The sequence below is a fragment of the Hirundo rustica genome (assembly GCF_015227805.2).
Source record: "Hirundo rustica isolate bHirRus1 chromosome 3 unlocalized genomic scaffold, bHirRus1.pri.v3 SUPER_3_unloc_2, whole genome shotgun sequence".
NCBI classification, from domain to species: domain Eukaryota; kingdom Metazoa; phylum Chordata; class Aves; order Passeriformes; family Hirundinidae; genus Hirundo; species Hirundo rustica.
In genome coordinates this window covers 1-16,894 of record NW_026690170.1, presented here as the reverse complement: position 1 = coordinate 16,894, position 16,894 = coordinate 1, and the positions used below count along the sequence as shown (strand labels likewise).

Below are 16,894 nucleotides of genomic sequence, written 5' to 3'. Positions count from 1 at the left end.
GGGGGGAAAAAAGAATGGGGAAAAAAAGGATGGGAAAAAAATAAAGGGATTAAAAAAGAAAAAAAGAATGGGATAAAAAGGGTGGGAAAAATAGAGGGATTTTAAAAAGGAATGAGGAAAAAAAGAGATGGGGGTAAAAAAAGGTGGGGAAAAAAAATCAAGGGATTTTAAAAAAAGGGGATGGGGAAAAAAAGGATGGAAAAAAATAAAGGGATTAAAAAATAAAGGGATGGGGGAAAAATGAGATGAGAAAAAATAAAGGTATTTAAAAATATGGGGAAAAAATCAAGGGAATAAAAAATAAAGGGGTGGGGGGAAAAAAGGGTGGGAAGAAATAATGGGAGATTTTTTAAAAAAAAGGATGGGGGGAAAAAAAGGTGGAAAAAAAATCAAGGGATTAAAAAAGAAAAAGGTGGGGAAGAAAAGGATGTGGAAAAAAAATCTAGGGATTTTTAAAAAAAAAAAGGATGGAAAAAATAAAGGGATTTAAAAAAAAAGGGATGGGGGGAAAAGGGTGGAAAAAATCAAGGGGTTTAAAAAAAGGGATGGGAGAAAAAAGGATGGGAAAAATCAAGGGATTTGGGAAAAAAGGGATAGGAAAAAAGGATGGAAAAAATAAAGGGGAAAAAAAGTGTGGGGTGACATCGATGTGGGGACACAGTGGGGTGACATCGATGTGGGGTGACAAATGGGTGACATCGATGTGGGGACACAGTGGGGTGACATCGATGTGGGGACAGTGGGGTGACATCGATGTGGGGGGACACAGTGGGGTGACATCGATATGGGGGGACACAATGAGGTGACATCGATACAGGGACAATGGGGTGACATCGATATGGGGGGACAGTGGGGTGACATCGATGTGGGGACACAACGGGGTGACATCGATATGGGGACACAATGGGGTGAATTCGATATGGGGACAATGGGGTGACATTGATATGGGGGGACACAATGGGGTGACATCGATGTGGGGACACAATGGGGTGACATCGATATGGGGACAGTGGGGTGACATCGATATGGGGACACAATGAGGTGACATCGATATGGGGACACAGTGGGGTGACATCGATACGGGGGGACACAATGGGGTGACATCAATATGGGGACAATGGGGTGACATCGATATGGGGACACAATGGGGTGACATCACTGTGGGGACAGTGGGGTGACATCGATATGGGGACACAATGGGGTGACATCGATGTGGGGTCAGTGGGGTGACATCGATGTGGGGACACAATGGGGTGACATCACTGTGGGGACAGTGGGGTGACATCGATATGGGGACACAATGGGGTGACATCGATGTGGGGTGACAAATGGGTGACATCAATTTGTGGGGGACAATGGGGTGACATCGATGTGGGGACAGTGGGGTGACATCAATGTGGGGTGATAAATGGGTGACATCGATGTGGGGACAATGGGGTGACATTGATATGGGGTGACAATGGGGTGACATCGATATGGGGACACAATGGGGTGACATCGATATGGGGACAGTGGGGTGACATCAATGTGGGGGGACATAATGAGGTGACATCAATGTGGGGGGACACAATGGGGTGACATCGATATGGGGGGACACAATGGGGTGACATCGATGTGGGGACACAGTGGGGTGACATCGATATGGGGACACAATGGGGTGACATCGATTTGGGGACAGTGGGGTGACATCGATATGGGGACAATGGGGTGACATCGATATGTGGGGACAGTGGGGTGACATCGATATGGGGACAATGGGGTGACATCGATATGTGGGGACAGTGGGGTGACATCGATGTGGGGACAAAGGGGTGACATCGATATGGGGACAATGGGGTGACATCAATTTGTGGGGGGACAATGGGGTGGCATCGATATGGGGACACAATGGGGTGACATCGATGTGGGGACAGTGGGGTGACATCGATGTGGGGACACAGTGGGGTGACATCGATATGGGGACAGTGGGGTGACATCGATATGGGGACAGTGGGGTGACATCAATGTGGGGGGACAATGGGGTGACATCAATATGGGGACACAATGGGGTGACATCGATGTGGGGACAATGGGGTGACATCGATATGGGGACAATTGGGTGACATCAATGTGGGGGGACAGTGGGGTGACATCGATATGGGGACAATGGGGTGACATCGATGTGGGGGGACACAATGGGGTGACATCGATGTGGGGACAGTGGGGTGACATCTCCAAAATGAGGGACACTGAGATGTTATCCCTGGATAACGGGGTGACATCTCCGGGATTTGGGGACATCGGCGTGTCCCCTCCATCCTGGGGTGTTATCCCTGGATAACGGGGTGACATCTCCGGGATTTGGGGACATCGGCGTGTCCCCTCCTCCCTCCCACCCCCAGGACACATCCCAATCCCATTCCCATCCCCATTCCCATCCCCAAATTCCCGCCCGGCCTCGTCCTCCTCCTCCCTCCCGGATCCGGGCCGCGGGAACGCGGAGAGGCCGAGCCCCAGATCCCAAATTTATTTTGGGCCCGTTCCCGGAGCGGCCGGAGGCTCCTGGGAATCCCGGGAGGAACGAGGGCGCGTCCGGAGCGCCGAGTCCTTCCCGAATCCCGGCTCTCCTTCCCCAAATCCGCCCCATCCCGGCCTATTTTCCGACGGTCACGCGCCCGGCTCCTCTGGGAAATCATCCCGGTTATTTTTAGGCTCCGGATTTCTCCGTCACGCACGCGGGGCTCTGGGAACGCGGATCCCTCCGGGAAAAGGGATTCGGGGTGGATTTGGGGGCAGGACGTCGGGAAGGATGGGATGGCCCCGGCGGGAATTGGGGGGTGAGCTGCGCGTTCCGGCTCCGGAATGTTCGATCCCGGGAGTCGGGATGGGGCTGGGAGAAATCCGGGATGGGGGGCGGAAGGCGGTGGGAATTTGAGCGCCGTTCCCGCCCGAACCATTCCGGGATTGGATTCCGGGGGGAGGATTTGGGATTCCCGTGGCGTTCCAGAGGGACGAAGGGCGGGAAAGGGGACAAAGAGTCCTTCAGCGGCTCCGGGAATATCCCGGCGGCTCCTCTGAGATTCCCGGGATCCAGGCTCTTCCCGTGATCCCGGCTCCCTCTGCCTTGGTGGCCATGGATTAACTGGGAATGACGGTGGGAGAAGCGGGATGGAGTTTGGGATCGGATCCTGGAGTTGGGAATGTCTCTGGGATGGTCACACCTGGAGGTGGCTCTGTGTCCTGGATGGAGTTTGGGAATCAAATCCTGGAGTTGGGAATGGCCCTGGATGGGTCACACCTGGAGGTGGCTCCATGTCCTGGATTTCAGGGATGGAGTTTGGGAATCAAATCCCAGAATTGGGAATGTCTCTGGGATGGGTCACACCTGGAGGTGGCTCCGTGTCCTGGATGGAATTTGGGATCGGATCCCGGAGTCGGGAATGGCCCTGGATGGGTCACACCTGGAGGTGGCTCCGTGTCCCGGATTTCAGGGATGGAGTTTGGGATCAGATCCTGGAGTTGGGAATGTCTCTGGGATGGTCACACCTGGAGGTGGCTCCGTGTCCTGGATTTCAGGGATGGAGTTTGGGATCAGATCCTGGAGCCGGGAATGTCTCTGGAAGCACTGGGATGGTCACACCTGGAGGTGGCTCCGTGTCCCGGATTTCAGGGATGGAGTTTAGGATCAAATCCTGGAATTGGGAATGGCCCTGGATGGGTCACACCTGGAGGTTGCTCTGTGTCCCAGATTTCATGGATGGAGTTTGGGATCAAATCCTGGATCTGGGAACACTCTGTGGCCACCATCCCTCAGGATTGTCCCCCTCCATCCCGGATTCTCCAATGGCGGGAATTGGTTTAATTCCAGCGGCGTGCGCTGATCCCGGCTAAAAGAGGCGCAGGAAAAGGAGGTCATGGAAATTTGGGATTCCCCTGGGAGATGGGAAGCCGCGGGCTGTCATCCCTTTTCCATCGGCGCCGAAACATTCCCGGGATCAGCGGGATCATCTCCGGGGTGCAGGAGCTGCTCCCGAGCCTCAAGGATCTCCAGGAAAACCGGGATTTGGGATAAAGGGCTGGAGGGGCGGGAGGCGGGGAATGGAATTCCCAGTGGGATTTTGGGGATCTTGGGAAGGAATTCCCGGCCGGGCCGGAATTCCCAGAGAATCCCTGGATCCCCGGCAGTGTCCGAGGGTGGATTTGGATCCCCCTGGGATGGTGGGAAGTGTCCCTGGGATGGGATTGAAGGTCCCTGGATCCCATCCCAAACCATCCCGGGATTCTGGGATCCAGGATGCTCAGGATCCATCCCGAGGGGTTTTTATGGAATTCGGGGATGGAAAAGGGCAGGGAGACCCTTCCTGGAGTGCTGAGATTCCCAGGGAATTCCCAAAATTCCTTCCCGGAGAGGAGTCGGGATGGGGCTGGATCCAATGGCAGGGCTGGGAGAGCTGGGAATGTGCAGCTGGATGAGGGAAGGATCCAGGGAATCCTGGGAGCCTTTTCCAGAGTTTTCCAGGAGAGCCGGGATTTGGGATAAAGGGCTGGAGGGGCGGGAGGCAGGGAATGGAATTCCCACTGGGATTTTGGGGATCTTGGGAAGGAATTCCCGGCCGGGCTGGAATTCCCAGAGAATCCCTGGATCCCCGGCAGTGTCCGAGGGTGGATTTGGATCCCCCTGGGATGGTGGGAAGTGTCCCTGGGATGGGATTGAAGGTCCCTGGATCCCATCCCAAACCATCCCGGGATTCTGGGATCCAGGACGCTCAGGATCCATCCCGAGGGGTTTTTATGGAATTCGGGGATGGGAAAGGGCAGGGAGACCCTTCCTGGAGTGCTGAGATTCCCAGGGAATTCCCAAAATTCCTTCCCGGAGAGGAGTCGGGATGGGGCTGGATCCAATGCCAGGAGAGCTGGAGAGGGATTTGGGAAAAGCGGAATGCCAGAGGGTTGGAATTTCGGGATTTCGGGATTTCGGAATTTCGGGATTTCGGGAAGGAATTCCCGGCTGCGAGGGTGGGGAGGGGCTGGGCCTGGAATTCCCAGAGGAAATCCTTGGGAGCGTCCAAGGAAAGCCTGGAGCATCCTGGGATAATGGATGGGAGCGGGCTGGGATTTAAAGCTGCTTCCCACCGAATCCATTCCCTGTCCCTGGGAATTCCCCGGGAAGCTCCCGCATCCTCAAATTCCCCCCCCCCCCCAAATCCTTGGGATGCTCCGGGTGGGAGGGGCGGGGCAAAGGAGAGGCGTTAGAGCGCTGATTGGTCAGAAATGACATCATCGGTTAGAGGCAGCCAATGGGGAGCCTCTGGCTATGGAGGCCCCGCCCCAAATCCTGGGATGTTCCCAGGGGGAATCCCGGGAATGGGGCGGGAATTGTGGGAAAAATGGGAAATAAGGGATGGGATTCGTGCTGGAAACCGGGATAAAAGCGGGAAAACACGGGGAAAACACGGGGGAAATTAAATTTAAAAAAAAAAAAGTGAAATAAATGAGAAATTAATTTTTAAATAAACAGGAAAAATGTTAAATTGATTTTAAATAAATGCAAAAAAATAAATAAATAAGAAAAATATTAAATTGATTTTAAATAGACGCAAAAAAAAAAAAAGATAAAATAAATTTGAATGAAACGCGAAATGAAATGTAAAAGAAATTTTTTAACAAGTATAACCTCCACCAAACAAACCAAAATAAATTTAAAATAAATAAGAAAAATATTAAATTGATTTTAAATAGATGCAAAAAAAAGAAGATAAAATAAATTTGAATGAAACGCGAAACGAAACGTAAAAGAAATTTTTAAACAAAATATAGAAGGGGTATAAAATAAATATAAACATAATTCCACAAAATATGACCTAAAACAAGTATAAAATAAATATAACCTCCACCAAAAAAAACAAAATAAATTTAAAATAAATAAGAAAAATATTAAATTGATTTTAAATAGATGCAAAAAAAAGAGATAAAATAAATTTGAATGAAACGCGAAACGAAACGTAAAAGAAATTTTTTAACAAAATATAGAAGGGATATAAAATAAATATAAACATAATTCCACAAAATATGACCTAAAACAAATATAAAAGTAAATATAACCTCCACCAAAAAAACACAAAATAAATTGGTTTTAAATAAAGGAAAAAAAAAAAATTGAATGAAATGCGAAATGAAATGTAAAAGAAAACTTTTTTAAAAAAATAGAAGGAATTTAAAATAAATATGAACATAATTCCACCTAATATGACATAATATAAATAAAACAAATATAAAAAATATAACCTCCACCAAAAAATGCAAAATCAATTAAAAATAAATAAGAAAAATATTAAATTGATTTTAAATAGATGTAAAAAAAAAGAAGATAAAATAAATTTGAATGAAACGCAAAACGAAACGTAAAAGAATTTTTAAAACAAAATATAGAAGGGATATAAAATAAATATAAACATAATTCCCCCAAATATGACACTAAAACAAATATAAAAATAAATACAACCTCCACCAAAAAATACAAAATAAATTAGAAATAAACAAGAAAAATATTAAATTGGTTTTAAATAAATGCAAAAAAAAAAAAAAGATAAAATAAATTTGAATTAAAAACGAAACGAAATGTAGAAGAAATTTTTAAACAAGTATAGAGGGAATATAAAATAAATATAAACATAATTCCACAAAATATGACATAATATAAATAAAACAAATATAAAAGTAAATATAACCTCCACCAAAATATACAAAATAAATTAGAAATAATTTTTTAAATTGTTAAATAAATATTTATTATTAAATAGATGTAAATTATTTATATAAAATACAAAATAAAGATACGAAAGAAATTTTTAAAGATAAGTAAATAATTTATTTAAATGTGAATTTAAAATTTTAAAATTAAGATAAATATAAGACATGAAAATAGGAATTAGCAAAAAATCAAAAATAAAAGCAAAACCAAAAGCTTAAAAAACAAAAATTAAAAAAAAAAAAGTGGAAAAAAATTAGCTTTGAAATAAAAGTGAAAATAACGGTCGATAAAAAATAAAAAATTAGTTTTAATATTTTAGAAATACAACGATTTTAAAACTGAAGTTGAAATAGAAATCTTGGGAAGAGAAATAAAAGACAATTTAAAAATTTTAAATAGGCACAAATAAATAATAACAATTTTAAAAAAGGTTTAAAAAAATCAGAAATTAAAATCCAGAACCAACCAAAAAACAAATTTAAAAACAAAAAAGAGAAAATAACGAAAAAATAAATCTTTGAGGCCATTCCAAGCAAGAATCCGGGTTTTTTGGTTTTTTGTTTTTTTGGGGTTTTTTTTGGTTTTTTCCCGGGTGGAATTCCCGGTTTTTGGGATTGAAAGGCTGCGGAGGAAAATCTCCGCCCCCACCCGAGATTCCTCCACCTTTATCCCCCAAAATTCCCGGGAGAAATGGGAATTATCGGAACGGATCCCGAGCACGCCTGGGCTGGTGTCGGGAGGCTCCGAATCCTGCGATTTTGGGATGGCGGGAAGTGTCGGGATACGGCACTGGGAGAGGGGATCGGGATCGGGATGGGGATGGGGAGGAGAGGGATGGGATGATGGGATGATGGGATGATGGGATAATGGGATAACGGGATAATGGGATAATGGGGGTAATGGGATAATGGGATAATGGGGGTAATGGGATTGGGTTGGGATAGGATGGGATGGGATGGGATGGGATAATGGGATAATGGGATAAGGGGGTAACGGGATAATGGGGTAATGGGGTAATGGGGTAATGGGATTGGGTTGGGATGGGATAATGGGATGAGATAATGGGATGGGATAATGGGATGGGATAATGGGATGGGATAATGGGATGATGGGATAATGGGATGTGATGGAATGATGGGATAATGGGATAATAGGATAATAGGATAATAGGATAATAGGATGGAATGAGATGGGATAATGGGATGGGATGGGATGATGGGATAATGGTATAAGGGGATAAGGGGATAAGGGGATAAGGGGATAAGGGGATAAGGGGATAAGGGGATAATGGGATGGGATGGGATAATGGGATAATGAGATAATGGGATAATAGGATGGAATAAAAGGGGATAATGGGATGGGATGGGATGATGGGATGATGGGATGATGGGATAATGGGATAATGGGATAATGGGATAACAGGATGGGATGGGATGGGATAATGGGATGGGATGGAATGATGGGATAATGGGATAATGGGATGGGACAATGGGATGGGATGGGATGGGATAATGGGATAATGGGATAATGAGATAATGAGATAATGGGATAATAGGATGGAATAAAAGGGGATAATGGGATAATGGGATAATGTGATAATGAGATAATGGGATAATAGGATGGAATAAAATGGGATAATGGGATGGGATGGGATGATGGGATGGAGTGGAGCAGGATTGAGATTGGGATTGGGATTGCATTGCAGGATTGAGATGATGGGATAATGGGATGGGATTTGGGTTGGGATAGAGGAGGATTGGGATTGGGATGGCAGTGCGGGATTGGGATGGGATGGGATTGGGATTGAGGTTGGGATGGGGCAGGATTGGGATTGGGAGGGCAGTGCAGGATTGGGATGGGATAGGACGGGAATGCAGGATTAGAGTGGGATTGGGATTGGGAGAGCAGGATTGGGATTGGGATGGGATAATGGGATAATGGGATAATGGGATAATGGGATAATGGGATAATGGGATAATGGGATAATGGGATAATGGGATAATGGGATAATGGGATAATGGGATAATGGGATAATGGGATAATGGGATAATGGGATAATGGGATAATGGGATAATGGGAAGGAGTGGAGCCAGATTGGGATTGGGAGGGCATTGCAGGATTGGGATTGGGATTGGATGGGAATGCAGGATTGGGGTGGGATGGGATGGGATAGGATGGGATGGGATTGGGATGGAGCAGGATTGGGGTTGGGTTTGGGGTTGGGATTGGGATGGGATGGGATAGGATGGGAATGCAGGATTAGGGTGGGATTGGGATTGGGATGGAGCAGGATTGGGATTGGGATGGCAGTGCGGGATTGGGATGGGATGGAGCAGGATTGGGATTGAGATTGGGATTGGGATTGAGATTGAGATTGGGATTAGGATTAGGATGGGATGGGATTGGGATTAGGATTGGATTAGGATTGGGATTGGGATTGGGAATAAGGTTGGGATGGGACGGAGGGAAGATGGAAACGGGATGGAGGGAGTGAGGATGGAGATGGGATGGAGGCCGGATGGAGGCAGGGATGCAGGGATTTGGGATGCTCCCGCTGTTTTCCCCCTTTCCCATATCCAGGGACACGCCCCCCGTGGGAAGATCCCGAGCTCCAACCTCTCCCTTTTGTCTTCCCTCCTCCGGCTCTCGTTCCCAAGGAGCTTCCCGAGCAAATGGTGGGAAACCATGGAAACCACCCGCTCCCGCCGGAATCCGGGCAGCAAAAAAAAAAAGCAGGGAAAAAGCGGGAAAAGGTCCACCCTTCCCTTTTCCCATGGAATCGCCCGGAATCCCAAGGACTCCTCCTGGATTCGGGGGAAAAAAAGAAAAATCCCCGACGTTTGGGTGGGATTAACTCCGGATAAAAACTCCGAACTTCCTCGGTTTCCCAACACCAGCGGCACATCTGCACCGGATTCCCAGAGCTGGGAATTCAGGGAAAAACCCCTCGGAAGGATAAAGCCGTGGGAAATGGGGTGGAGGATGTGGGATACTCTCCAGGGGATGTTCCCATGGTCCAGGCCAAATCCCGTGGGATTTTTTTCCCATTCCGAGAGTCGGGATTCCTGGATCCCTGAAAACTGCAGGGAAAAGCCCCCTAAATGGTTTAATTCCTTATTTATTAAGGGATAAATCGGGGAAATCCTTTCTTCCCAAAGACTTCCCAGCTCGGATCCATGGCGGAGAGGGGTGGGAAAATTCGGGAGCAGAACCACAGAAGGAAGAGTTTATTAATATTTATTAACGATAAAAACAAACAAAATATTATTTTTATCCCTGATTTTTTGCCTTTTTTTTTAAAAAATTTCCTGGAAAAGCTGGGAAAAAGCACCTGGAAAACCCCACCAGGAAAGCCGGAGGAGCACCTGGAGAAGCAGGAGACGAGGAGACACCCCCTAATCCGGGATATCCTCATGGATACGGACCCGGAGCGGGCAAATCCGGAGCGTCCCCGGCCTCGGCGTCCCCCTGGGGCCCTCCCACGTAGAAACACGGGAAGAGGATCCCGCCGAACTTCTCGTGGAACGTGTAGACGTGGCTGCGGAGGTCGGCGTCGTAGGAGGACAATTCCCCCTCGGCGCAGTCCGGCTCCACCCGGACCCTCCGGAGCTTTCCCGGCGCCGCTTCCGAGCGCGCGGCGTTGGACGCCCGGCACTCCTCTTTCCCGGGAAGGTGGTAGATGTACCAGAAGCCGGGAGCGGGAATCGCGGTGGAAATTCCGGTGGGAATCTCGCCGGGGCCGGGAGACGCCCACCCTCCAGTTGGTCAGCCCGCCCAGGTCCGCCTCCCAGGTGTGGAAGCCTTCGGAGAAGCCGCGGGATCCCAGGATGCAAGGGGCGGAGGTGAAGCGCTCCGGGTTTTCCACGGAGAGTTTGTAGCTGCGGTTGGTGACGCTGGAGAGGTCCTCGGATACTTCCAGCCATCCGGCGGCCGAGTTGGGATCCAGGCTGAACGGGACTGGGCGGGAAGGGGAAGGTTTTACGGGAAGTTGGAAGCTCTGTGGAATCCTCCGTGGATACACCCATGGATTCATCCATCCATGGATCATTCCATGGATCCATCCCCCCATCCAGCGATGGATTCTTCCATGGATCCATCCAACCATCCATCCCTCCATCCCTCCATCCAATGATGGATCCTTCCATGGATCCATCCATCCATCCCTCCATCCAATGATGGATCCTTCCATGGATCCATCCATCCGTGGATCCATCCCTCCATCCAATGATGGATCCTTCCATCCATCCCTCCATCCAAGAATGGATCCTTCCATGGATCCATCCATCCATGGATCCATCCATCCACCATCCCTCCATCCATCCATCCAACCCTCCATCCTTCCATAGATCCATCCATCCATCCAATGATGGACCTTTCCATGGATCCATCCCTCCATCCAATGATGGACCTTTCCATGGATCCATCCCTCCATCCAATGATGGATCCTTCCATGGATCCATCCATCCACCATCCCTCCATCCAACCCTCCATCCTTCCATAGATCCATCCATCCATCCATCCAATGATGGACCTTTCCATGGATCCATCCCTCCATCCAACGATGGATCCTTCCATAGATCCATCCATCCATCCATCCATCCATTCATCTCTCCATTCATGGATCCTTCCATGGATCTATCCATCCATTCACGGATTCATCCATCCATCCATCCATGAATCCGTCCGTCCGTCCAACAATGGATCCGTCCATGGATACATTCATCCATCCATGGATCCTTCCAGGGATCCATCTATCCATTCATCTCTCCATCCATCCATGGATCCTTCCATGGATTCATCCATGGATCCATCCCTCCATCCATGGATTCATCCATCCATGACTCCATCCATGACTCCATCCATCCATCCATCCATCCATCCATCCATCCATCCATCCATCCACTCCTATCCATGGATCCATCCACCTCTCCATCTATCCACCTCTATCCATGGAACCATCCATGGATCCATGGGTCCATCCATCCCTCTATCCATCCACCCCTATCCATGGATCCATCCCTCCTTGGATCCTTCCATGGATCCATCCATGGATCCATCCTTCCATCCATGGATCCATTCAAGGATCCATCCCTGGATCCATCCATCCCTCCATGGATCCAATAATGAATTCATCTATCCACAGATCTGTCCATCCATCCATGGATTCACCTATCCATGGATCCATCCAACCGACCATGGATCCTTCCATGGATCCACCCATCCATCCATGGATTCACCCATCCATGGATCCATCCAGCCGACCATGGATCCTTCCATGGATCCATCCATCCATCCATGGATTCACCCATCCATGGATCCATCCAGCCGACCATGGATCCTTCCATGGATCCATCCATCCATCCATGGATTCACCCATCCATGGATCCATCCAGCCGACCATGGATCCTTCCATGGATCCACCCACCCATCCATCCATGGATTCACCCATCCATGGATCCATCCAGCTGACCATGGATCCTTCCATGGATCCATCCATCCACCCATGGATTCACCCATCCATGGATCCATCCAACCAACCATGGATCCTTCCATGGATCCATCCATCCATCCATGGATTCACCTATCCATGGATCCATCCAACCGACCATGGATCCATCCATCCATCCATGGATTCACCCATCCATGGATCCATCCAACCGACCATGGATCCATCCATCCATCCATGGATTCATCCATCCATGGATCCATCCAGCCGACCATGGATCCATCCATCCATCCATCCATGGATTCACACATCCATGGATCCATCCAACCAACCATGGATCCATCCACCCATCCATGGATTCACCCATCCATGGATCCATCCCTCCACCCATCCATGGATCCATCCATCCATCCATCCATGGATTCACCCATAAATGGATCCATCCAACCGACCATGGATCCATCCATCCATCCATCCATGGATTCATCCATCCATGGATCCATCCATCCATCCATCCATGGATTCACCTATCCACGGATCCATCCAACCAACCATGGATCCATCCATCCATCCATGGATTCATCCATCCATGGATCCATCCCTCCATCCATCCATGGATCCTTCCATGGATCCATCCATCTGTCCCTCCATCCATGGATCCATCCCTCTGTCCATCCGTGGAGTCTTCCATGGACCCATTCATCCAATCCTGGATTCATCCATCCATGGATCCCTGGATCCATCCATCTATCCCGATCCATCCATGGATCCATCCATCCATCCCGATCCATCCATGGATCCATCCATCTATGGACCCATCCATGGATCCATCCATCTATGGACCCATCCATGGACTCATCCGTCCATCTATCCATGGATCCATCCATCCCTCCATTTCCCCCGCATCCACGGACTTATCCCTAACCCTCGGAAACACTCATTCCCAAGTTTCCCTTTCGGGAAACTTCCCTTGACTTCTCCAACCCCACTCCAAGCCTTTCCCAGATCCACCATTCCCAACTTTCCAGCACCGCCCCCCTCCAACAACCACCCTTTAGGGAAGGATCCTTCCCCACCCTTCCCATCTTTCCGCCCTTCGGAAAAAATCCCGCTCCGGACATTCCCGGCTCCTCACCCGCCGTGATGGTGTCCAACATCTTCTTCCACACGTTGTACTGGAGCGATCCCAGGTACTTGGCCACGTCCAGCAGCATTCCCGAGGGAACGGCTTCCGGCTCCTCGGCCGTGCAGGCGATCCTAGGGCAGGGAAAGGATTGGGATGAGGCTCCCGATTATCCCGCAGGAGATTCCCAACGGCACCCAGCGCCTCCCGAGCTTGCTCTCCCCTCAGTTCCCACAAAAAATCTGGGATTTCACGCTCCCCACAAACCCTGGAATTCCGCTCCTGCCGGGAGCGCCCAGGGGACATCCAGCACCTCCTGGCACTCGGGATTTTCTCGGAGCCGGGACACCATTCCGTCATCCGGAAAGGGCCTGGCCATTCCCGGATTCCCGCGGACAGGACGGGATCATCACCTACCTCCGCTTGCGGTTCTTGTGGGCCTGGGAAAAGGAAAAGAGGAGACGCCGGGGGAATCAGAACCCCGGAATTCCCCGCGGATCGCTCCGAGGGGTGCCCGGAGCCGGGATCCCGCCGGGAATTACCATCAGGAACGTGCAGTCGCCTTCCTTGAGATCCACCTGGAGCTGCCCGGCCTCCTGGAGCAGGGATCGGCTCTCCTCCGCCAGCTGCTCCGTCTTCCCCTGGATCAGCTCCTGCTTCCGCCGCGCCTCTTCCCGCAGGAATTTGTGCAGCTTCTCGAATTCCCAACGCACCTGCCGCTCCAGCCGCGACGATTCCGCCTGGGAACGACACCGGGCGGGAATGCCGGCGCCTCCCCCCCGGGGGGTTCGCTTCCTGGCCGGCGCCGGCGTTCGGGGATTCGATGGGAGAGCGCTGCTCTTCCCGGATTTCTGTTCCTGATTCCTAAATCCACACCGCTCTGCTTTCCCGGGATGGGGTCAGGGCTCCATCCCAGCTGCATTCCCAATCAGGATCGGGATCAATCCCACCTCTGGAGCACCTGAATTCCCTTGTCTCACCTTTCCTGGAGTTCAAGAATTCCCTGGGATCACTGGGATCACACTGCCCTTCCCAAATTCCCATCCCCACTTCCCAAATCCTCATCGTTCCCCTTTCCCAGGATGGGATCAGGGCTCCATCCCAGCTGCATTCCCAGTCAGGACCGGGATCAATCCCAACACTGGAGAGCCCAAATTCCCTGGATTCCCCCTTCCCAGAGCTCAGGGATTCACTGGGATCACGCTGCTCTTCCCAAATTCCCATCCACAATTCCCAAATCCCCACCGCTCTCCTTTCCCAGGATGGGATCAGGGCTCCATCCCAGATGCATTCCCAATCAGGATCAGGATCAATCCCATTTCTGGCGTGCCCGAATTCCCTGGATTCTCCCTTCCCGGAACTCAGGAATTCCCTGGGGTCCTGCTGCCCTTCCCAAATTCCCATCCCCAATTCCCAAATCCTCATCGTTCCCCTTTCCCGGGATGGGGTCAGGGCTCCACCCCAGCTGCATTCCCAATCTGGATCGGGATCAATCCCACCTCTGGAGCACCTGAATTCCCTTGTCTCACCTTTCCTGGGGTTCAGGAATTCCCTGGGATCACGCTGCTCTTCCCGAATTCCCATCCCCAATTCCCAAATCCCCACCGCTCTGCTTTCCCGGGATGGGGTCAGGGCTCCATCCCAGATGCATTCCCAATCACGATCAGGAGCAATCCCATCTCTGGAGTGCCTGAATTCCCTGGATTCTCCCTTCCCAGAGCTCAGGGATTCCCTGGGATCATGCTGCCCTTCCCAAATTCCCATCCCCAATTCCCAAATCCCCACCGCTCTCCTTTCCCAGGATGGGATCAGGGCTCCATCCCAGCTGCATTCCCAATCAGGATCGGGATCAATCCCGCCACTGGAGAGCCCAAATTCCCTGGATGTTCCCTTCCCAGAGCTCAGGGATTCACTGGGATCATGCTGCTTTTCCCAAATTCCCATCCCCAATTCCCAAATCCCCACCGCTCTCCTTTCCCGGGATGGGATCAGTGCTCCACCCCAGTGCTGGTGCAGGATCGGGAGCAATCCCATCTCTGGAGTGCCTGAATTCCCGGGATTCTCCCTTCCCAGGGCTCAGGAATTCCCTGGGATCATGCTGCCCTTCCCAAATTCCCATCCCCACTTCCCAAATCCTCATCGTTCCCCTTTCCCGGGATGGGGTCAGGGCTCCATCCCAGCTGCATTCCCAATCAGGATCGGGACCAATCCCACCTCTGGAGCACCTGAATTCCCTGGACTCACCTTTCCTGGGGTTCAGGAATTCCTTGGGATCACTGGGATCATGCTGCCCTTCCCAAATTCCCATCCCCAATTCCCAAATCCTCATCGTTCCCCTTTCCCAGGATGGGATCAGGGCTCCACCCCAGCTGCATTCCCAATCAGGATCGGGATCAATCCCGCCACTGGAGAGCCCAAATTCCCTGGATTTTCCCTTCCCAGGGCTCAGGAATTCCCTGGGATCACGCTGCCCTTCCCAAATTCCCATCCCCAATTCCCAAATCCACACCGCTCTCCTTTCCCAGGATGGGATCAGCGCTCCATCCCAGCCGCATTCCCAATTAGGATCGGGATCAATCCCAACACTGGAGAGCCCAAATTCCCTGGATTTTCCCTTCCCAGAGCTCAGGGATTCACTGGGATCACGCTGCCCTTCCCAAATTCCCATCCACAATTCCCAAATCCCCACTGCTCTCCTTTCCCGGGATGGGATCAGTGCTCCACCCCAGTGCTGGTGCAGGATTGGGATCAATCCCATCTCTGGAGAGCCCGAATTCCCGGGATTCTCCCTTCCCAGGGCTCAGGAATTCCCTGGGATCACACTGCCCTTCCCAAATTCCCATCCACAATTCCCAAATCCCCACCGCTCTCCTTTCCCGGGATGGGATCAGCACTCCACCCCAGCTGCATTCCAAATCTGGATCGGGATCCATCCCACTGCTGAAGACCCCAAATTCCCTGGATTTCCCCTTCCCAGAGCTCAGGAATTCCCTGGGGTCACATTAGTCTTCCCAAATTCCCATCCCCAATTCCCAAATCCCCACCGCTCTCCTTTCCCAGGATGGGATCAGCGCTCCATCCCAGCTGCAATCCCAATCAGGATCGGGATCAATCCCACCTCTGGAGCACCCGAATTCCCTGGATTCCCCCTTCCCAGAACTCAGGGATTCCCTGGGATCAAGCTGCTCTTCCCAAATTCCCATCCACAATTCCCAAATCCCCACTGCTGTCCTTTCCCGGGATGGGATCAGTGCTCCACTCCAGTGTACGTGCAGGATTGGGATCGGGATCGGGTTTGGGATCAGGTTCGGGATCGGGATCGGGATCGGGATCGGGATCAAGGCCGGCTCCCGGAGGGAACGCGCACCTCGTTGTGCCGGGCGATGGATTCGTAGGAGCGGCGCACGGTCCCGAAATCCTTGGCTTTCTCCCGCAGGGACGATTCCGTGTTCGCCAGCTTGGCCTGCGGGGAGGAGACGCCCTCAGGACTCCCCCATTCCCGGGATTTTCCCGGTTGGATAGACACCCCTGGAGCTGGATCCTGGTTCCATTCAACCTTTCGCTTTGGGCAGCCGGGATTGGTGGAGTCGAATTC

At 50.5% G+C, this 16,894-nt stretch overlaps 1 protein-coding gene across 1 annotated transcript; it reads right to left on the bottom strand.

Moving 5' to 3' along the window:
* Positions 1-10,106: 10,106 nt before the first annotated feature.
* On the bottom strand, positions 10,107-16,762 carry LOC120766080 (E3 ubiquitin-protein ligase TRIM35-like; the record flags this gene model as incomplete). Its single annotated transcript, XM_040091452.2, is given in 7 exon segments — positions 10,107-10,182; positions 10,184-10,423; positions 10,425-10,687; positions 13,312-13,433; positions 13,717-13,739; positions 13,842-14,039; positions 16,667-16,762. Coding segments are annotated over 7 exon segments (999 nt in total), but the record flags the coding sequence as incomplete, so codon positions are not given.
* Positions 16,763-16,894: the final 132 nt, after the last annotated feature.